The sequence below is a fragment of the Bos grunniens genome, chromosome 20 (genome assembly GCF_055505025.1).
Source record: "Bos grunniens cultivar Pamir isolate PY7600 chromosome 20, Bosgru_T2T1.0, whole genome shotgun sequence".
Taxonomy (NCBI): domain Eukaryota; kingdom Metazoa; phylum Chordata; class Mammalia; order Artiodactyla; family Bovidae; genus Bos; species Bos grunniens.
The window spans coordinates 60,530,066-60,553,414 of record NC_141184.1 but is presented as its reverse complement, the minus strand read 5'-3'; the positions used below and the strand labels follow the sequence as shown (position 1 = coordinate 60,553,414).

Genomic DNA, 23,349 nt, shown 5'->3' with positions numbered 1-23,349 from the left:
TTTTTTAATTAGTTTCTTTTTTATGGAAGTGTAGTTGATTTACAGTGTTGTAAGGTTAGATGTTACTTAGTAAGCCCTAATGTCTGAGCCACCAGGGAAGCCCTATTTTATATATAGTAGTGTGTATATATAGTAGTGTGTATATTGGAGAAGGCACTGGCACCCGACTCCAGTACTCTTGCCTGGAAAATCCCATGGACGGAAGAGTCTAGTAGGCTGCAGTCCATGGGGTCACTAAGAGTCGTGTCACTTTCCCTTTTCCCTTTCATGCATTGGAGAAGGAAATGGCAACCCACTCCAGTGTTCTTGCCTGGAGAATCCCAGGGACGGAGGAGCCTGGTGGGCTGCCGTCTGTGGGGTCGAACAGAGTCAGACACGACTGAAGCAACTTAGCAGTAGCAGTGTGTATATGTTAATCCCACACTTGTAATTTATCCCTCAGCCCTTTCCCTTTTGGTGACCATAAGTTAGTTTTCTATGTCTGTGAGTCTGTGTCTGTTTTGTATATAAGTTCATTTGTATCTCTTTTTTAGATTCCACATGTAAGAGATGTCATATATTTGTCTGATTTACTTCATTTAGTATGATAATCTCTAGGTTCATTCATGTTGTTATAAATAGCATCATTTCATTATTTTTATGGTTGAGTAATATTCCATTGTATATATGTACCACCTCTTCATTATCCATTCATTTATCAATGGACATTTAGGTTGCTTCTGTCTTGGCTATTGTAAACAATACTGCGGTGAACATTGCATGCATGTGTCTTTCATTATGTTTTTCTCCAGATACAGGCCCAGGGGTGGATTACTAGATCATATGGTAGCTCTATTTTTAGTTGTTTAAGGCAGCTGTGTACTGTTCTTTGTAGTGGGTATTACCAACTTACATTCCCACCAACAGTGTAGGAGGGTTTCATTTTCTTCACATCCTTTCCAGAATTTATTGTTTGTAGCCTTTTTGATGATGGCTATTCTGATTGGTGTGAGGTTATATCCCCTCATTTTGACTTGCTTTTCTCTAGTAATTAGCGATGTTGGATATCTTTTCCTGTTCTTCTTGGCCATCAGTATGTCCTCCTTGGAGAAATGTCTATTTAGGTCTGCCCATTTTTGAATGGGTTATTTGTTTTTTTCATCTTGAGCTATATGAGCTGCTTATGAATTTTGGAGATTAATCCCTTGTCTGTCACATTGTTTGCAAATATTTTCTCCCATTCTGTGGGTTATCTTTTCATTTTGTTTATGGTATCCTTTGCTGTGCCAAAGATTTTAAGTTTAATTAGGACCCATTTGTTTATTTTTGTTTTTATTTCCATTATTCTAGAGAGTGGATCCAAAAAAATATTGCTGCGATTTATGTCAGTGTTCTGCCTACATTTAAGTCTTTGATCTATTTTGAGCTTATTTTTATGTATGGTGTTAGAGAATGTTCTAGTTTCATTTACATGTAGCCGCCAGTTTTCACAGCACCACTTATTGAACGGACTCTCTTTTCTCCACTGTATATTGTTGCCTCCTACATTTTAGATTAATTTGACCATAGATACATGGGTTTATTTCTGGGCTTTCTATTCTGTTCCATTGATCTATATTTCTGGGGTTTTTTTGTATGTGCCAGTACCATAATGATTCGATGATTGTGGCTTTGTATTGTAGTCTGAAGTCAGGGAATCTGATTCCTCCAGCTCTATTTTTCATTCTCAGGATTGCTTTGGCTATTTCGAATCTCTTGTGTCTCCATACAAAAACAATTTTTTTGTTGTTGTTGTTCTAAGTAAGTGTTAGTTGCTCAGTAACGTCTGACTGACTCTTTGCAGTCCTATAGACAGCAGCCTGACAGGCTCCTCTGTCCATGAAATTCTCCAGGCAAGAATACTGGAGTGTTGCTATTTCCTTCTCTTTTGTTATAGTTCTGTGAAAAATGCCATTGGCAATATGATAAGGATTGTATTGAATCCATACTGTTGGATTTTGTTTGCTAGTATTTTGTTGAGGATATTTGTGTGTTCATCAGACACATTGGCCTGTAATTTTCTTTTTTTGTAATATCTTTGTCTGGTTTAGGTATCAGGTTGATGGTGGCCTCATGGAATGAGCTTATGAGTGTTCCTTCCTCTGCAGGTTTTCTGCAGTTGTTCAGAAGGATAGATGTTAACTCTTCTCTAAATATTTGGTGGAACTCACCCATGAAATGGTCTGGTTCTGGGATTTTGTTAGAAGCTTTTAAACCACAGTTTCAATTTCAGTACTTGTGATAGGTCTGTTAGTATTTTTTATTTCTTCTTGGGAGATTGTACTCATCTAAAAATGTGTCCATTTCTCCCAGGTTGTCTATTGGATTGTCATAGAGTTACTACTTTGTTTTTTTGCAGAGTCAGTAGTATCTCTTCCTTTTTCATTTCTAATTTTATTGATCTCAGCCTTCTATTTCTTTTTTTTTTCTTGATGAGTGTGGCTGAAAGTTTATCCATTTTATTTTTTCAAAGAACTAACTTTTAGCTTCATTGACCTTTCCTATTATTTTCTTCATCTCTATTTCTTTTCTAATCTTTATGGTTTATTGCCTTCTACTAACCTTGGTTTTTGCTTGTTCTTTCTTTTGTTGCTTTAGGAGTAAGTTTAGATTGTTTGAGACTTTTCCTGTTTCCTGAGGTAAGCTTGTACTGCTATAAACTTCCTTCTTAGAGAACGGCTGTTGCTGCAACCCTGTAGGGTTTTGGATCATTGTGCCTTAATTTTCATTTATCTCTAGTTAGTTCTTGATTTTTGTCTTTGATTTCCTCAGTGATTCATTGGTTGTTTAGTAGCATATTTTTTAGCCTCCCTATGTTTGTGGTTTTTTTTTTTTTTTTACAATTTTTTCTTGTTGTTGATTTCTAGTCTCATAGCATTGTAGTCAGAAAACATGCTTGATATGATTTCAATTTTCTTAAATTTACCAAGGCTCACTTTGTGGCCCAGCATGTAATCAAGCCTGGAGAATATTCCATGTGCATTTGAGAAGAAGGTGTATTCTGCAGCTTTTGGATGGAATGCTCTATAAATATCAATTAAGCTTATCTGGTGTAATCTATAATTTAAGGCCTCTGTTTCCTTATTGATTTTCTCTTTGGATTATTTGTGCATTGATTAAAGTGGAGTGTTAAAGTTCCCCCACTATTACTGTGTAACTGTTGATTAATCCTTTTACGGCTGTTAGTATTTGCTTATATATTGAGGTGCTCCTATATTGGGTGCATATATATATATACACACACTTTTAATATCTTCTTTTTAGATTGATCCCTTGATCGTAATGTAGTGTTCTTTGCCTCTTGCAACAGCCTATTTTGTCTGATATGAATATTACTCTTAGACCTTGCTTTTGACTTCCATTTGTGTGGAATACCTTTTTGTGTCCCCTTATTTTTAGTCTGTATGTGTCCCTAGATCTGAAGCGGGTCTCTGGTAGAAAGCATGTACATGGGTCTTGTTTTTGCGTGCATTCAGCCTGTCTGTATCTTTCTGTTAAGAGTATTTATGTTTACAGTAATTATCAATACATGTGTTCTTATTGCCATTTTGTTGATTGTTTGGGGTTTGTTTTTGTAGATCTTTTTCTTCCCTTTCTCTTGTCTTCTTTTCTCTTGTGATTTGATGACTGTATTGTTGTGTTTGAATTTCTTTTGTGTGTGTCTGTGTTTGTACCATAGATTTTTGGTTTGTGGTTACCATGAGGTTTTGATATAGGAGTCAAATAGATATAGATATACAAGGTTATTTTAAGTTGCTGGTCTTTTAATTTCAAATGCATTTCCAATATCCTGAATTGGTTACTTTCCTCTTTTCACAATTTTTGTTTTTTTAAGACTTTTATTTATTTTAAATTATGTTTTATCTATTTTATATTTATTTTTAAATTTATTTTTATGTATTTATGTATTGGCCATATAAGATCTTAGTCCCTGACTTGGGGTTGAACCTGTGCCCCATGCATTGGGAGCATTAAGTCTTAACCACTGGACTGCCAAGGAAATCCCACAATTGCTGGTTTTGATGTCATATTTTTGTGTGGATGATTTCCTACCTTCATTGTATGTTTGCCTTTCCAGGTGAGCTTTTCTATTCATGATTTTCTTGTTTCTAGTTGTGGCTCTTTCTTCTCCTAGAGAAGATCTGTAACATTTGTTGCAAAGCTCTTCTGGTAGTGCTGACTTTGCTTAGCTTTTGCTTATCTGTAAAGCTTTTGATTTCTCCATTGAATCTGAATGAGAGCCTTGCTGGGTAGCATGTTTTTGGTTGTAGATTCTTCCCTTTCATCACTTCAAATATATTGTGTCACTACCTTCTGGCCTGCAGAATTTCTGCTGAAAAATTAGCTAATAACCTTATGGAAATTCCCGTGTTTGTTATTGGTTGCTTTTTCCTTGTTGCTTTTAATGTTTTCTCTTTAATTTTTATCAGTTTGATTACTATGTGTCTAGGCATGTTCCTCCTCAGGTTTATCCTGCCTGGGACCTGTGCTTCCTGGAGTTGGGTGACTGTTTCCTTTACCATGTTAGGGATGTTTTCACTTCAAATATTTTCTCTGGTCCTTTCTCTTTGCCTTTTCCTTGTGGGGATCCCTATAATGCACATGTTGGTGCATTTTATATTGTCCCAGAAGTCTCTTATACTGTCCTCACTTCTTTTCATTCTTTTTCCTTTATCCTGTTCCAAAGCAGTGATTTCCACCATTCTGTCTTCCAGCTCACTTCTCTGTTCTTCTTCCTCACTTACTCTGCTATTGATTCCTTCTAGTGTTATTTTTCATTTCAATTATTGTATTGTTATCTCTGTTTGTTTTTTAGATTTTTTCTTTGTCAAACATTTCTTATATCTTCTTGGTCTCTTTTTTCCCTGAGATCTTGGATTATCTTTACTATCGTTATTCTGAATTCTTTTTTGGGTAGATTGCCTATCTCCATTTCACTTAATTGTTCTTCTAGGGTTATATCTTGTTCCTTTGTCTGGAACATAATCCTTTGCCATCTCATTTTGTCTAACTTTCTATGATTGTGGTTTTTCATTCTGCAAGCTGCAGTGTAGTAATTCTTCTTTCCTCTGTTCTCTGCCCCCTGATGGATCAGGCTGGTCTAAGAGGTTTGTGCAGCCTTCTTGGTGGGTGGGGCTTGTTCCTGCCCACTTGTGTATGGAGCTGGGTGTTGTTTCTTTGGTGGGTAAGGCTCTGTCAAGGTGTGTGTTTAGCAGACAGCTGTGGATTCATGGAGAATTTAGCCAGCCTGTCTACTGGTGTGTGGTGCTATATTTCTGCCCTGTCAGCCTGAGGCATCCCAGCACTGGAGCCTGCAGGCTTTTGGGTGGGGCAATGTCTTGGTGAGAAAATGGTGGCCTTGAGAGGGTTCATGCCAATGAGTACTCCCCAAAACTAGAGCCACTGATGTCTTTGTTCCCATAGTGAGCCACAGATGCCACCAGCCTCCACAGAAGACCATCCAATACCAACAGGTAGCTATGACCCAGACTCCTATGAGGTCACTGCTTTTTCCCCTAGTCTTGGTGTGCATGAGATCTTGTGTGTGCCCTCCAAGAGTAGAGTTTCTGTTTCCCCCAGTCTGGTGGAATTCTTATGATCAAACCCTGCTAACCTTCAAGGCCACATGCTCTGAGGGCTTCTCTCACTGCCAGACTCCCAGGCTGGGGAGCCTGATGTGGGGCTCAGAATTTTGACTCCTGTCAGAGAGCCTCTGTGATACAACTATTTCCCAGTTTGAGGGTGCCCACTTAGTGAGTATGGGATTTGGTTTTATCAATGACTGTGCCTCTTGTACCATCTCATTGTAGTTGCCTTTGTCTTTGGATGTAGGATATCTCTTTTGATAGGTTCCAGTGTTTTTTTAATCAATGATCGTTCAACAGTTATTTGTGATTTTGGTGTTTATGTGAGAGCAGGTGAGCTCATGTCCTTCTACTTGGCCATTTTCTCTCCCAATCTTGTTTGTATGATTATAATTAGCATTTTTTTAACCCACTCAAAGAGTTCCCTTTAGCATATCTTAGAAGGCAGTTCTGGTGGTAATGAATTCCCTCAGCTTTTGTTTCTTTGGGAGTCTGTATTACTCCTTTTTTCTAAAGGATGGCTTCACCAGGTGTAGAATTCTTGGTCAAATGTTTTTATCTTTCAATATGTAGACTATTGAAAGATAGTCTACATATTGGGCTTCTCTGGTGGCTCAGCTGGTAAAGAATCTGCCTGCAATGTGGGAGACCTGGGTTGGAAAGATCCCCTGGAGAAAGGAACGGCTACCCACTCCAGTGTTCTGGCCTGGAGAATTCCATGGATTGCATAGTCCATGGGATTGCAAAGAGTTGGACATGACTGAGCAACTTTCACTTTCATTCTCACACAGACTGCTGCTGCTACTGCTGCTGCTAAGTTGCTTCAGTTGTGTCTGACTCTATGCGACCCCATAGACGGCAGCCCACCAGGCTCCCCTGTCCCTAGGATTCTCCAGGCAAGAACACTGGAGTGGGTTGCCATTTCCTTCTCCAATGCGTGAAAGTGAAGTAATTCAGTCATGTCCAACTCGTAGCGACCCCATGAACTGCAGCCTACCAGGCTCCTCCGTCCATGGGATTTTCTAGGCCAAGAGTACTGGAGTGGCTTGCTATTGCCTTCTCCATGTAGACTATGTCATCCCATTTTCTCCCAGCCTGAAAAGTTTCTGTTGAGAACATGGCTGATTGTCTGATAGGGATTCCCTTATATGTAATTCCTTTCTTTTCTCTTGCTGCTCTTTGTCTTTTGATAATTTAATTATATTGTGTCTCTGGGCAGCCCTGTGCTGGTTCAACCTACTTGAGGTCTTCTGGGCCTTTTGGATCTGAACATCTATTTCTGTTTTGGAACTTTTCAGTCGTTATTGCTTTAGTTAGACTTTGTCCCTTTCTCTTTCTCTTCTTCTTCTCTTCTGGAATTCCCATAATATGAATATTTTTACTTTTTATTGTGTCCCATAAGTCATGTAGGCATTTTTCACTCTTTCTTTTCTTTTCTTTTGTCTTGTTGCTCTGCTGACTAGTTAATTTCAAATATATTGTCTTCCAAGTCACTGATTCTTCTATGGGATTGAGTCATTTTTGAAGCTCTCTATTGAATCCTCAGCTTTTTCAGCTCTAGGATGTCTTTTTTACTGGTTTGTTTCTTTGTTGAAGTTCATGTTTTGGTCATGTGGTTTTCCTAATTGCATTTAGTTTGTGTTCTTATAGTTCACTAAACTTCTTTAGGAGAATTATTCTGAAAATTTTGACTATTCAGAGTTCCATTTCTTTAGGGCTAGCTATTAGGGCTTTCTTAGTTTCCTTTGGTGGTATGATATTTACCTCATTTTTTGTGAACCTTGATTTCTTACATTGATATCTGTGCATTTGAGTATGTAGCCTCCTCTTCCAGATATTGCGTGTACATTTCGGTAGAGATAATTCTTCACCAGTTAGTTCAGATTGGGTTTCTGGACAGGTATCCTGGTAATGACCTTGGGCAGGCTGAGCCTGCTATTAGGGTCTATTACGGGGTGAGGCAGCAGTTTGAGCTTTGAGGTCAGGAGTGGGGTCATGTGCCACTGGCTGAGAACAGCTGGATAAGACTGCTAGCTTGGTTACTTGGCCACATGATGCTTTAGGATGGGCTCCACAGTTGCATGGATTATCTGGTCATGTTTACTAGATGGCAGGGACTGAGTAATGTACTCAGGAGTAAGTGGGCCTATGAATTAGCTTCCCTTCCCTGGCAGGACAGCAGGATAGGATAGGGTAGGACAGCCTGCACAACTGATTGTATGGGGACCTGAATCAGGCAACACTGTGCACTGAATATTTTGGTCACCAGTTTTGCTCTGGAGACAGAGAAAGCATGGGGGTATGCTCTCTGTTGAAGTTCCCATGTAAGCAGGATTACTGGATGGGCTATACAGCTTCCTGTGTGCTCTGGTTAGATTCCCTGGTCAGATAGGCTGAAGGCTGTCTTCAGCAGTGAGCAGGGCTATAAATTTGTTTCCCTGACTGAGCACATTGAGAAAAGTAGCTCCAAAGCCACAAAAGCGTTTTGTTTGTGGTCTTGACTCACAGAGACGTGGGCCCCAAGTTTCTTGGCTGAACAGGTCCACTAGCTTCACTCTAAGGGTGATCAGCTCTGTCCACCTGCCTCTCAGCTTGAGTGTTGCTGGGTTTCACAGCTTCCAGATGTTCTCACCAGCCCTTCCTGTCATATGAGGATGGGAGCCATGTTCTGCAGCTGGTAGGCCTGTGACTCAGCTTTTCTGCCTGGGTGTGAGCAGACCAGGCTCCAGGGCTGGCAGAACTCTTCCACTAGGAACTTGAATCAGATAGACCAGTATCCTTAGCCAGACTGGGCCACTGACTTGGTTCTGCAGGTGAGCAAAGCTGCTGATTGGGACAACTGCTGAAGCAGGGGCATGCTTCCCTCACTCCCTTGTTCTACGATTCTCAGTTGTAGCTTGTCCATGAATAGTTGAGTTGTGAATTGTTCCTTGTGTGAGGGGAAGTCAAATCAGGAGTCACTTATGTCACCATTTGGGTGACATCACTTATCAATAATAGCCATTCTGGGGACAACTTGTGGTTTTCTTTTGCATTTCCCAATGACTAGTGATTTGAACTTTTTTTCCATGTGCTTTTTGGCCTTTTGAATGCCTTAAAAATGTCTACTCAAGTCTCTTGCTCATTTGGATTATTTGTGGGGCTTTCTGCTATTGAGTTGTATGAATTTTTTATATATTTTGGATATTTACCTCACAAAACGTGCGGTTTGCAAATATTTTTCCCGTTCTGTTCATTGTATTTTCATTTTGTACATTATTTCTTTTGCTGTGCAAAAGCTGTTTAGTTTGATGCAGTCTGTCTTGTTTATTTTTGATTCTGTCGTTTGTGCTGTGTCCCATCCAAAATCATAGCCAAGACCCACACCAAGGAGCTTTTCCCCTGTTTTCTTCTGGGAGTTTCATGGTTTCAGGTCTTGTACATTTAAGTCTTTACAGGATTCTTATTTTTAGACAAATACTTTTTCGTTTTTAAGGGGCAAGTCCAGGGAGGAAATATTTTTTTGAGTTGACACAGTATCAAGTCTTACTATACTTACCTAACTCCAACCATATCCCAGAAGATTTGGCAGGCCAAGTTCTCTGACTCAGGGTCTTGTGGTTTAGATAGATGGACAAAGTGCCATCTTCAACTGTATTCTTCATCATATTATCAAGAACTTGGCTTCCCATTTTGACTCATCTGAAGTGTAGCTTTAAGACATGAACAAGATAAGAGGATTCTAATTTTGCTAATGCTTCTTGGCCATTGCTACAGATAAAGGGCCATACTACAGTCTTAGTGGTCTATAGCCACAGTCATGTTGTGGGTTATAACTTTGGCCAAATTGTAAGTGGAGAACTGGGCAACTGAGTTGTTTCACTCAATACACAACATGTGCTCTAGGAGTCCTGAAGACTTTCTGGACTTTCTCATAACCTTACTTCACAGGTGTAGAACTGGAGGTCTACAGGTATGTGGAGTTGATAAATTCCCACAGCTGGGTTAAAGAAAGAGCTGACCTAGCTAAGACGTCCTAAGCTGTAAATGGATCTTAGTCTCTTCCCTATATAGAGTCTATGCTATGAATACAAATGATAAAGTAAAACTACATATCACTCATTAATGGTAGTGACTTTTAACTAAAATATAAGAAGCACTATTTCAACTATCTGGTGATCTTAAGTAGTGATTCTCAAATTTTAGTATTAACATTAAAATCACCCAGAGAACTTCCTGAGACAGATTTCTGGGTCTCACTCTGAGTTGGTCAGGGGTGGGGCTTGAAGAGGCACTTCTAACAGGTTTCCAAGCAGTCCTGATGCTAATGCTGTTGGTCTGGGGACCACACTGCAGGAACCACTGTTCTAAAGCAACCCATGCCATTTCCTGCCACTCATTGTGTGCCACGTGTACCCTCTCCAGCACTTGAGAGCTATATGGTTAGATCCCCCAGCAGGAAGACCAACCAGTGGACTTTTCTCTGAACTTCCTAGTGCCTTTTCCAGCACTTAGTAGTGAAGAGCTGTAGCTTGAGTCAGACCGCCTGGGTACTCTGTGGTCATAGGGCTGCATGACGTTGGATAAGTCACCTAGATTTGATACTTGTTTCCCCACCTGAGATACTGTCTTCTAACTCATAATTGTGAAAGAATTGTTAAATCAGATAACACATACATAGTTTAAATGGATAATATTCACTTGGTCTATCAATCAAAGAGCAGTGAGGAGAAAAGAAATGAATCTAGTCTTAAAGAAAGGCCTGAATAAAGACGGTTGGCTACTTAGGTGACAGAAACCAGACTAGGTTTGGCTCAGAAACCAAACTGGGAGTTCTGAGAGAAACCACAAGTTTAGCAACAACATAAAGCTGCAACTACACCTTGTGTTAGAGTAAAAATGGGAAGACACAGTTGCCAGAGGAACAGAGAGGGAGAGAGGAGCATAGTAAGGCTGCTCAGATCCCCAAGTCTTTCTGGCAGGAGCTGGGAGATTCACCAACTAGATGCACTACCGAGGTAGTGAAACAAGGGAGAGTCGCTCCCTAAAAGCCAGAGGTCAGGAGATTCTGAGTATAGAGTTCTCTCTAATACAGAACAGAGCAGGGAAAGAGCAGGAAATGAATCCGAGCAGTACTGCCATACTTGGTGTATTAGTCATTGTTGCCATGACTGTAATTACTGTGTGCCCATCTCATCACCATCACCAGACCATGCCTTCATGTCTGGGACCCTCACTGTGCTTAGGTGTTGAGTGCCAGGTGCATGCAAAGTGACCTCATTATAAATTCAGTCAGCAATCAAAACAAGTGGGAAAGTTATTTTAGATTAAGAATGGTTTACATATATTGACTAGATGCTATAATGTGAAAGCAGAATCTAGAGTGAATCTTCGTTTCCTGTCTGGAGGTCCATGTCACCTTTGCATGCCGCACAGTGCCTCTCAGGACCCCTGTGCTGTGGCTGGCCCATATATGCAGCCCAGAGAACAGAGGGACAAAGGTTACTTTCACCGACCAGTTTTTAGAGAACGATTCTGCAGCTTTGGAGATGGACAGTGAATGGGAGGGACTGACAGTGATTACGTTTTCTTACACATGATATTACCTAGAGCTATTTCTTTCCACCATTAAGCATATAGTGAAATGGTGTAAATGACACTGACCCATCATTCACGTGACCACTCCTGTTTTTCTCACTGGACAAAAACGAGATAATGACAGTGATGGGGTGGGTGGGGGACTACAGAAGGAGATGCAACATTAACATAAAGAGGAAGAGTGTTTAAAAATTTCTTTGGTGATTGCTGAAATTTCAAACCATGACTTCAGTTTCAAAACAACCTTTATTCTGTTTGAAGACCTAATACAATGCATTAAAGCAACTTAAAACAACAAGACATAGCTCCATTGAACCTATAGCTTGAACAAATGTCAAGGAGGCACAGTCCCCCCGCCCCCCGCCCCAGGTGCCTTGTAAAGGCAAAATTACAGCTGACCATGACAACCTCCCTCTCGTCAAAAGACCAACTTTATTTTAACAATGTCATAGAAACAGATTTGTAAAAACATCGAACAGATCATAGCTTTAAAAAATACACACATATAAATGAGCTATTTTTGTTTTGCCTTTTTTTTTTTTTTTTTTTTAATAGCAGCATCCTGGGCAGCTAATGCTCTCTCATGGTGACAAGCTCAATGTTAAGTTGGTTAGTGTTTCCAATGAACCCAATTCTGTTCATACTGGTCATTTATACTGGTAATTTAACTAGATTTCTAAAAAATAAGAATTTGGCATTTCAGAACTTTGTCTCATGTGAGGCATTGTGCCATAAACTGCCCCTTTCTTAAATGACCCTAAACTCAAATTTCAGGGTCTGCTTTCCAACTGACTTGGATACCATGCATAGCAGAAGCACAGTTGTTAGAACCAGCAGAATTTTTCTCCCAAAAAGGAACATCAGTAGGACTTCCCAAACACGTTACTAGTTCATAACCAGCTATATGACAAAGCAGTTGGTTCCGCAGTGACAGCTCACATCAACACATTTGACTGAACACACCAAAAACGTGGGTTTCCAAGTTCAGTGAGCCACGGAGACCAGCTACCCCAAAGGAGTAACTTTTAAACAACAGAAAAAAGGCCAAAGAATTATGAACTTCTCACTCCACTTGCAAACAATTTTCACCTTTGTTAAGACAAAACAAAACAACTTCAAAGAAAAAAACCCCATACACATATACAAGAATTGTACTAGACATTGTCTCGTTATGTACTTGAACTCAACGACTGTGGATCTGTTTTGGCTGAAAGGTGTACTGGAAACAGTCCATGCACATATACATATATACATATATCAAGGGCCGTGAAGTTGTCAGAAGTTGCAAAAACAAGCTTTCTGCCTTTTCCTTATGGTTGTGATTTTTTTCTCGTGGGTGATTTCAGATCGCAGCGCTCCCACTTCTACAGCCCCATCATAGCCTCTCTGCAGCTTAGCTTCTGGCTTTTACGTTCAGGATGCTATACCGGGTGGGGAAAATCCACACATGGATGTAAGCATGTATCAGGAATGCCTCTGCTGTCTCCATTTATACTCACAAGCCACTCAGTGCTGTAAGATGAATGGTTGGACTCCAAGAACCCTGCTGGTCAAACATCTACAAGACAGATGTGATGGGATGCTATACACTATCAATAAGGCGTCGGGCAGAGGTATAGCATCCTACGTAAGGTGTGACTCACTGTGATAGGAAATCATGAATTCTGCCTTTGCTGTTCAAAGAAAAATCTACTGCATTTATGCTCATGAGATGTAGAAATGAGGCAAGTGCCTAATACCATGCCATCTTGCAAAGTGTTGAAGCAAAAAAGGTGAACAGAACTGTAGCTTTTCCACGAAATACTGCATCTCAGATAGTTTAGAAATTAAATGAAAGTTAATAATATACATGGATGTGCTATCAAAAAAGCAATAAACCTAGCTGATAAAACTACTGTTTACTAATGGTTGGGCTTCTGTATGACATGGAAGGATAGTTGTAAAGCAGACACTCCTAGACTAAAACTAGGGGAATCATCAACTGTCTGGAGATGAAAGGGAGATGGTCAGGTCAGTACAGTCAAGTTTGAGGACTGACAGTCTGTCTGGCTGTAAGACTGACTATTGCTCTTGATATGAGTAGCTTCATGTAAAAAGGAAAAAAAAAATACATTCTAGTTAAGTCAGCTGCGGGATTGATCCTTTCAAAGGAACAACATTAAAAACAAAACAAAACCCCTTACCCCAGTAGTTGGAAAGAAAGAAAAACAAACCTGTGGAGAATCTAATATTGAGCAAGAAGAACTGAAGTTGTAAGATTCCATTTTAATCTCCCCTTTACTCCTTCCAGTGTAGGTACAGTTCCCAGTAAACTGAAAGGCTTTTACATACAAGTTGGGGATAGACACCTCTTGCTCTTGCTAAGGTAAGTTGGAAAGAATACTCTAACAATTCCTCCCTCTTCCCCACAATGAAGTAATAACACATACAATTATTTGGGTGAATGAGGACTGTTACTATGATTCCTACAACGGCCATGACTTCAACAAGCTCCCCCACAATCGGGGCAGGAACGATGATGACCATGTGAGGCTCTCTGATCTAAGTTGAATGGAAAGCTAGGAAAATAGCAGATACCTGGATAAAAATATCTTTTTCAGGTCATGCTTTTTCTTAAAATGGATGTTGGCTGGCTGGTAATGGGTCATCTAATGTTAAAAAATGCAGCAATGATATTTTGAAATCAGTGTTTCCAACAAGGATGAACACTGCTCGAAGACCCTGCCTGCCTTCCTAAGAACTAGCGTTCCAGGAGGTTTGTAATTGTCATGAGGGCATAGTAAGTAGCAGATCAAAGTGGGAAGAGACTCCACTTTGCAGTGATCCACTTCTTCGTAATAACAAGAAAGAGAAAGTGCATGCCATCTTGCCAACCCTCCCCCACCCCACTTGTACAACCCTTTGCTACATCCCCGTCCCTAGATTCAAGAAGTTCACAATTCTTTACGAAACAAACATTGCCAGGTACCGTATCTTAAGTCTTGAAACAACATTGTTGAACTCAGCGATACTTTGTCATATTCATATATCTTTTTTTTTTTTTTATTGAATAAAGCAGCTTTGAAGCTTATCAGGCACTGCCCAACAAAACATTTAGTCCAAAAAAAAAAAAATCTGTTATGAACTTTTTAACCTTGGGCTAACAGCCAAGTACTCTGTACAAGAAAGACTGTAAAATATTTCATAGTTTTAATTCTGAAGCCATTTTTTTTTAAACTGGCATCCTGTACATTTCTTAAAAAAAAAAAAAAAAAAAAAGGAAATGAGTAACAAAATGAATTAACAAAAAAAAAAATCAGGGACAGTATTTTCAAGCAACAAAAACTGGGGCAGGGGAAGCTTATTCTGAAGGTACATTTAAAACAGATAACAACAGTGAAAATTAAGAATTGCATAGCACTGTGAATTTAGCCTTCAGCACAACAAAACAGAAGCTATTTGGTATTGATACAAATCCATCTATTTGATAGTTAGTCATCCAATGGTATGTACATATTTTATATACTAAATGTCATTTTGAAGTCCTGTTTTCAAAGCTCCATTTTTCTGTTGGTGGGTCTTCTTGGTTTAAGAATTTCAACAAAACACTTTCTGGCACTCTGCTACAACAAAACTTCCTCTGAACACACGGAGCAGACGTTCCCTCAAGTGTTCCCTGCGAGCGGAAGTGCCTTTCTGCTACATATCGGTTCATTTCGTTAGAAAATGAAATAATCCACAGTGCAGTGCGTCTGGGGGCCACCGTGCACGGCAACACCCAGGCTGGACCGAGCGACCCCAGGCTAGGGCTCGTCAGCCCGTCCCCGCTCCGGTCTCCAAGGTCCCAACTCTTGAGCTGGTAAAGCTTCTGAAAGCACGAACAAGCACCATGGTTAAAGGCCTCTTTGTCCCTGCACGCAGAGATTTTTGCATTTCTTTTTCTCTTTGTGTGTGGTTGTGGCTTTAAATTAAACCAAAAAAAAAAAAAAACCGAAACAGAAAGAGGGAAGAGAGAAAGGCTGACGAAGCACTCGAGACGAGGAACGGCGGCTGTCCGGTGCGTGGCCCTGCGATGCGTCTTCCCTTCCTGCCGTGGGGTCGAAGGCTCGAGTCCCATCTGAAGACAGGCGGCTGGGTGTCCGCAGCTCAGTTCCCAGGTCAGGCTGCAGGGGAGCCCTGTGCTTGCCAGAGGCCTTGGGGAGTCAAAGGTGAGGAGCAGGCTGGAGGGCGGCCCTTCATCGCCTCTGCTGCGCGTACACCGGGTAGGCTAGTGTGACGTTGAGGGAGTCGTTGTGCTGCACGAGAGAGGTGTGCTGGTAGTGGAGCACCAGCTCCTTGAGGGAGCTGTACAGGTTGTAGGGCTCGGCGAAGCCGTAGCCCGTGGCCGTCTTGTTGATGACGCAGTGCTTGACCTCGCCGTCCACCCTGCGCGGGGGAGAGAGCACACGGGCCTGCGTGAGCTAAAGAAGAGCGTCATGCCAAGGTACCCCCGATGCTGCCTGAGCTCGGGACTGGTGGCGCTGTCCCCGTGCTCCTTAGCGGCTGAGTGATTTGCGGGGGTAACCAGCTTCCCTGAGCCGCTGGATGGTCATTTCGAGACAGCTTTGGAATTGTCCACATACCTCTCCATCTACTCTAAACTCTATTGCCTTGTCCTCTATTCAAGGTCTTTCCCCTTCCTTCCTGTGGCAGTGGTCCTCTGCTTACACGGAGGGAGATGACAGGCTAGAAAATACCCGAGAGCCTTTTCCTTCAGCAGGCCACTCGCTTCTCTGAAATAATGTTAGTGATCCAACCTCTCCCCCTTCATGGTACTCCCCAGACTCTGACAATAAACAAAGGAAAACCAGCCCTAGGAGGGAAATGTCTTCTCTTGGCAGGGACAGTGAGCAGAGCCCTTTCTCTTACTGTTTTAACTGGTCCCTGATGGGGACTTTACCTGTTGGTGGTGCTTCCACGAGAATCTCCTCAGATTTTTAACTATACGGAAGCCCCCAAACAGCAAGTATGGCTGTTTCCATTTTAAAGATGAAAAGCAAAAGACTTCTCTTGATGAGACAGCTGCTGACCTGCCGCCCAGAGCCCCAGTTCTCCACCTGAATAGCAGCTTGCTTTCTACTAGCCCTCTGAACAGATAGATACTCCTGCTTAGATGTTCAAATATTAGGTTTTATTTCCTCTTCTACACTATCGTAATGCTTGACAATTAGAACTTTTTCAAATCTTGCCCCCAAGGTTGGCTGGCTGGAATACCTCCTTGACGTGTTTCACAAGACAGATAATTGGCTGGAGATACATACACCACAGAGCAGGCGTAGCAGCCCTGTTTACTGCTTTCCCGGACAAGAAAAGTGCCGTCTCGCTTCCCTCGCAACAGGTTTTCAGCTTTGTTTCGGTTGCTGCTTCCAACATTCCAAGTCTTCTCATCGTGGTGGGGCAGATCCTCATCATCTTCTACCAGCGAATATTGGCTGAAAAGGTGGAAGAGGAGGTTTCTGAGTGAAGTACAAGTGGCGGCCACTCGCTGCCCCTCTGAGGAAAAGCCCGCCTATCGCCTCGACCTAGTTCCTGCCTCTGCTCTGAGCGACTCAGGCTGGCAGTCACGGGGCTGACTCAACCAGCTCCTCGGGCCTGAGCTTCCTCATAGAGTTTAGCCTTCAACCCCCTGAACAAAGCTAGCAGCACTAAGTGAGACTCTTCCTGTTTTCAAGTCGGCAACTATGCTCAGCTACCTGGGCAGAGAGGACGGTATTAAACAATCCTGTTTGTCCAGTTTAGATCAGGAAATTGACTGACTAGGAGGAACGCCAGTTTTTAAATAATTGAAACAAAAGGTAGACATAAGCTTTAAAAATATACTAAACAGCAGTTGTCTCCCTCCCAACTCCCCTCTGACTGTTCCCAAAATATGTTGGGATTTTCCAGATGGTTCTGGGGCTTCATTATGGACACAGGGTCACTCATTCCCCAGCCTGTGGTGGGGGTGGGGAGGTGGTGTGGATAAATCTACGTTCTCCTTTGCTAAACTTTCCTTTTTGAAAATTCTCGGTAATGAGACAGATGTATTATCTCCTACAAGATAGTCCATTCCTCACTTGCTCTACAGACAAAGCAAGTCGTGCATTTTCCTCAAAAGAAAAAAAAAAAAATCACCCCTGCCTCCTCCCATCTGTACTAACTACTTACTCTTCAGTGTTTTCATTGCCCAGCCACTCGTTCAATTTCTTCTGCCGAACACCTTTCTGAGTCAACCACCTGGAAAAGAGTTTTAAAAAGAAAATGCATTAAGAACCTATCCTTTATTTTCACAATTACCTATCATGCACGGGCAGGATTCCACTTCCAGTACGTACATCAAGTATTGGTCTCTCGTCTTTCTTAGCTGAATGAGGTCTGGTTTAATGCTGTTCATGCGTTTGTCAATCTCACGATACTCAGCCGCCTGCTTCTTCAAGTCCTCTTCCAATCTCCTTCTGCTGTCGACAATTTCACTGATTCGAGACTTTAACTTTTCATAATTATGCATAATCCTGCAGGCAAGAGAGATGCATCTGTAATTACCTGGAGAATCATGAAAGTTCCCCCAAGGTTTCAGTATTGATTCTCAGCAGTTCGCGCCAGGTAAAGAATGCTTTCTCTCCCTGTCATTTCATAGAAACAGAGGTCACCTTTAGACAGTATAAGAGAAGTGTGGTGAGCTCAAGCACAAGGACAGTGAAACCCGCCCAGGCCACCAACCTTTGGATTTCCGTCTCGTTGCCTTCACGTTTGAACTTTTCTATGTATTCTTTGCTGTACCGCTCCTGGGTTTGGCACTGTTCTTCAAATATTTTTATGGTTTCATTAAATGCTTCAATAGCTGTTCTTTTCATTTGGATTTCCTGCAACACAAATTTTAATAAGACAGGGTCATTCCTTTCACAAAACAGACAATTTCTTACAGCAAGACACTGCTAGAGACAATTGATTGGCACTACTATCTGACATGTAAGTCCCAGTGTTAGCAAGGTAGGACTCTAATTCATAAAACTCCTTAAAATAGTATCAGAGAAGCACACATTTCCTTTGGAGAATTTTCCCAGTCTGTGGAAGATGACTGCTTGACACTTTGCTACAGTTTTCATCTTTTTTTAAAAACCATTCCACTTTTATCAGCAGTTTATGGCATCCTTCTGCTCCCTCTGGCGGTCCCAGATATGTGATGGCCTAGAGGAGATTAAGCCTCTAGGAAAACAAGGCAGTAAATGTAGCCTCAACCTTTCATTGCAACAGGACCTACCTATCATGGTTAAATCCCCATTTCAGAGATTAGACAAGTCTGTAGAACTTCCAGTTAGTATTAGCTTTTACTCTAAAGAGAATTCTGCAGTCAGCAATTATGTCAAATCAACTTAATTTATTATTCTGATACTTACAGGCTTCATTTAAAAGGTTTAGAGATATAGTAAGTAAGTACTAGAATAATTAACAATGATTCACAAATAAATGATCTCTCTCATCACTCTATTGCCAGAAAAAAACATTTTACAGTCTTTTTTGGAAGCTGAATATAACATGCACTTGATTCTAATAATTAAGAACTCTACAGTTTTAATGTGATTTTCACAGAAAACTCACCTGGGAAGTTCGGGTATAGTCTTCATATAATCTATCATATTCCCGACTTTTTTCTTGAAATTGAGTGTTATATTCATGTAATTTTTTCCCTACAGCTTCAATATTATCTTCTTTGACAACTTGATCCTGGAAGGATTATAGAGATTGGAAGAAAAAGGGAAAAATAAATTCAGTTGATAAGGTACTTTTAAATGACCACTGTTGGGAGGATTTTTCCACATCAGATATTTTGTTACAGTATTTTATTGTTAAAATATTTTATACATTTGTGATCACAAAATTACAGTTTGAAAGTTTTTTGAGTTTAATGACATGGAATTCATCTGCCTCAAAATATTTTCTACGCAATAAAAGAATCTTTTACAAATATTATAATAACATGGGTATGTGATTACCTGTTGGTATTTGGATACTGGATAAAGTAATTTCACATCCAGTTTGGGATTATACTGAGCTAGAGATTCATTCCGGTAGTGGTTTATTAGTTCAACCACAGAGTTGAAGGTTAATGGGTCAGAGAAGCCATATTTCCCATCTCGGTGAAATATTTTGATTAATTTGTTATTTCCTCCTTTCCTGCAAATGCAATATAAAAATAATGGCATTAGAATTCTCTTAAAAAAACAAACAAACGCCGGCATGTTCTACCATCACCCTGAACATGCCATTCCAGCCACGTGCCCTAACTCACCTTAGTGTAAGCGTGTAATCCCCGTGCATTTTAGTAGATGCGTCTCGTACCAAAAAGGTCCCGTCAGCTGTGTCTCGAAGTTTTTCATTCACTTCTTCCCTGAAGTGAAAAGAACAGGAGATAATGCTCACCTCGAAGATTTGATGGTTCTCGAGTTATGTTTTTTAAAGGCATTTTCAGAATTAACACCCAGTCACTCTGGACAAATCAGCACAGAAAATCATGATCCCCAAAAGGTTGCCTCTTTACTCCCCTCAAAAAAAAAAAAAAAAAGCTTAGACTAAGAACGCCACTTCGTTACGTTTAACGTTAATTCTGAGAGTTCCTGTCTAATAGAGAGTGACTTTACACTCTGCCTCGAGGCAGTGCCACTTCACCCTACTGCCTCCCTGACATCTCTGGCAATAATGAAACTTCTCGGGTATTTAATTTCCTGCGGCATCCAGCACCCACAGCTCCCCGGAGCTCAGTGACTTCTATGGTCGTCTCTGGAAGGGAACCAACTATGCTTCATGCTTATGTTGGATGATATCCTAAAAATGGAATTTAGCAAGCTGGTGCTTTTGCTTTGCTTTCTCTTCCTCTAAACTCCCCAGCTCTGCTGAAAAACTCGGAGTCTCTATAGCCTTACCTCGAGATATCTCCCCAGTACCATTCAGCATCTTGTAAAGACATATTGTTATTCATACCGTTGTTGGCTACAGTAGTGGGTTTTGGTGGTTTGGGAGGCAGTGCTGTAGATGGAGGAGAAAGAAAAAGTTTTTGCAATCCCAACTGCAAATAAACATTTAAAATTCTACCCAAGTTCCCTTAGATAAACAACATTTTCATGTAGAAAAGATTAGCTATGAAACACAGCAGTAATGTACAAGTCCATGAAACTTTCTTTTTTTTTTAAATCAGAAATTTTTGACTACCGATTAAAATTTTAAAAAAGAGCTTAGAGACTAGCAAATAAAATGGGCTGGCCATGTAAATGAATTTCAAAGTAAATCCAGGGTCACAGCATCTTCTACTTTTAGGTTTGAGTTGTATTAAAGTTTCATATCTGGTCAAATCTAGCTAAAGTAAGAAACCACGAACAGAGTAGCAGGAGGAATCACATGGCTTGGTTTTAATTTCCTCCTCTTATTTAATTATAAAAGACAAATTTCCTTTCTGTCCTCCACAAATGCCGTTGCGGTAATAAAAAAGCTCATCTACACAGCAATATGTTTTAAGAGGAGGAATTGGGTTTCTCTAATCTTAGTATTTCAGGCACTGTTCTGCCAAATGCCACTTGAAGAGACTCCTCTGTGACCTCAATCTCTTTAGTATTCATGTTAATATTCTATTGGATAACTATGCTCTACATTATGCCAAGACTAATTAAAAACCATATCCCCTCTTCCTCAATGTCAAATCAGTATTCATATACCAACTGGTGACAAATAAAGACTGCAGTATTTCTGAATTTCTTAATTGGGAGGAAGGCTGAAATAATTGAGAAAGTAAAATAAGTCTAGGATATCTTGCTAAATTCTAAGTCATAAGTTTTAAAGCACCACTATTACATTTTAAGCAAAAATTATTTCAGGAGTCTAGCAGGTATATCTTATAATGCCTGAGACTCAATAATGGAAAGCCAACTTCTCTCACTGCAGTATCTTAAAAGAAGAGAGAGCAGACAAAGTCTCAACATTTGATTCAGAATAGTTTCAGGGCACCAAGAACTGAGTTGCAATCACTGCTACATTTGACATGCTTTCTAAAGTACCGAGTGTTATCACTGCAAAGTACCACACTGTTCTCAACCACTGTCAGAAAAGAAGCACCAAGGATGCAGCCTTTTAATTAAAGGAACAATATACAACAATATAACCCAAATAGCAAACGAGCTCGAGTCACAAAAGACACAGGTGAAAAACTGGAATCCAATTTATATCCATTCAACTAAGAATAAGCATTTACCAAACACAGCCTGACCTGCTTGCTGCCACAGGCAGTCAAACCATTTGTTTCATTTTCACACTGTGAGCAAACTCATTAAATTAGAACAAATTAATAAAAACAGACATCCAAAGAGGAGCTGTTAATAGCAGTTGTCAAAAAAATTAAATGCCACAACATTAACCAGTTCTCTAAAGAATACTGCAGTATTACCTGGTGGATCCATTTCTATATAAAACATCAAGTCTGTGCCACAATTTATATCTGTCTTAGCATATTCTAAATCCAGGTCTTCCATATTCCAAACAGTGTTGTACATTTGTGCGAGAGTTTCCTTGGCTGAGCTCAGTTATAAGAAAAGAGTCCGGCTTTCTTTGTAATGGTGTCTTGGAATTCATTTTAAAACCTATAAGGGGCTGCACTGTAACCTATGACATCACACACCCCAGCCAATCAAGTCACAAAAATGTCACCAGACCACTCCTGCTTCATCATTTCTCTTCCCTACCAGCTTTAACACAGCCCCAACCTCAAGAAGATCCTACATTTGACAGAGCTGCAATGTGTAAACGCTCTTCGTTTCAAAAAGGTGTTTAATCTGACTGTTCTTCTTGAGCCGTGAGTTGTCTAATTCCTTTTTTATTGCTCCTTGCAGCATGGTATGCTCCACTGTTGGCAGGCTGACAAAGCTGATATGCAGCAGCACGTAGCTTCCCCCCACCACCCCGTCCCCGCCTCCCCCTAGTGCATCTGGGTTTATAGATAGCCTGATCATTTCTTGGTTTAAAAATCTTACAAAGGCATCCAAATGGTATACTTAAGATATGTTTTACAGTCCTAAAATGCCTCCGATATATATTAAGAGCAAGAAGGATCAAGAACTCTCTGGATATTTCATGCACTCAGAACTTATACAGTGTCACAAATGTACTACATTAGAAAGCACAATTAAAAGAAAATGTAGAGGCAAAAATCTCTATTAAACACTGCAGTTGAAACTAGACTTTATAGAATATGGAATGCAACCCCCCACCCCCTCAAAAAAAGACAGGCCATAATATCAGAATGCAGAGTACAGGCAGAGTTATCTTTGCAAAGTATTTCTCACTGATGAGCCCATCTTCAGATTTACTGTGCTAAATACTGCTTGAGGGGGTGGGTGATGTAATCACTTGGGGGGGGGGTACTTTTTTCCCCCCTTCCATCTCAAATGCCTCACTTTGGGAAGAAATATTATTCCTTCTTAGCAGTATTTAATGTAAAGAAATCAACTCCCCTATAAATCTAAATGCTAGTTCTTCTATAATGAGCAGGGAGGAAGGAAGAAAAGGTTTCCCTCACCCATGGTAAATGTAGCTAATTTAAAAAACTACAGTGGGCTGTGTGATCTGCGTACGTGTGCCTGTCACATATTTCTGTGACAATTTAAAGAACACAGAAGCCCTTGAAATTTATTCTTAGAAGTTGTCAAATTTGGAATCATAAAATATATAGAAATAGCAAAGGCAAGGCAGTCTCTGAGCACTGCTCACGTGTCCCTCTTCCAGCTTATTTCATTTTCCCACTAAGGAGGAAGGCAGATGCATCCTACACCCTCCCACCCTCTCTCACTCACATGCTCTCTTTGCTTAAAGCTTAAGTAACCCGAAATGCAAAGACAAATGGTAAAAATGGTAAAAGTGATGGTGGGGGGATAAGCCCTCAGAAAAGAATGAGAAAAAAATTTTTTTTGAGTTTAATAAAAATGTTGACCCAAGTCCTCCCAGCAGCTTCGGACAGCACACAGCCCCAAGGGCTCCCCCACCCCATGCCTCTGGGCGCACTTGGTGCAAACCGGTCCTGCCGCTGGAGCCCATGTGGCAAACAGACCCGGGAGGAGGGCAGGGAGACAGGTGACTTTTCACGTCTCTCCCAGGCCTGGCCAGACCCCAACTTCCAGACCAGCACTTGGTA

General features: G+C 40.7%; 1 protein-coding gene and 1 long non-coding RNA gene across 12 annotated transcripts in view; one reads left to right on the top strand and one right to left on the bottom strand.

The window, feature by feature from the left end:
• Positions 1-19,146, top strand: part of LOC147350479 (uncharacterized) — a 480,714-nt gene extending 461,568 nt beyond the window's left edge. For 4 of the 7 annotated variants that reach the window (XR_015148935.1, XR_015148937.1, XR_015148936.1 and 1 more), the window contains one exon: positions 13,471-14,870. This is a non-coding gene — a long non-coding RNA (uncharacterized LOC147350479). Of the gene's footprint in view, positions 1-13,470; positions 14,871-16,394 lie in introns of those variants that run through there. The other 3 variants (XR_015148938.1, XR_015148941.1, XR_015148939.1) reach the window with 2 other exon arrangements.
• PIK3R1 (phosphoinositide-3-kinase regulatory subunit 1) overlaps positions 11,408-23,349 on the bottom strand; it is a 455,332-nt gene continuing 443,390 nt past the window's right edge. For 4 of the 5 annotated variants that reach the window (XM_086362037.1, XM_086362036.1, XM_086362038.1 and 1 more), the window contains 9 exons: positions 20,099-20,201; positions 19,468-19,566; positions 19,172-19,352; positions 18,777-18,902; positions 17,898-18,040; positions 17,513-17,689; positions 17,346-17,414; positions 16,460-16,630; positions 11,408-15,584 (listed from right to left, as the gene is read on the bottom strand). In XM_086362037.1, the coding sequence (XP_086218163.1) occupies positions 15,395-15,584; positions 16,460-16,630; positions 17,346-17,414; positions 17,513-17,689; positions 17,898-18,040; positions 18,777-18,902; positions 19,172-19,352; positions 19,468-19,566; positions 20,099-20,201 (1,259 nt within the window). In that variant the 3' untranslated portion in view covers positions 11,408-15,394. Of the gene's footprint in view, positions 15,585-16,459; positions 16,631-17,345; positions 17,415-17,512; positions 17,690-17,897; positions 18,041-18,776; positions 18,903-19,171; positions 19,353-19,467; positions 19,567-20,098; positions 20,202-21,609; positions 21,744-23,349 lie in introns of those variants that run through there. The other variant, XM_086362039.1, reaches the window with a different exon arrangement.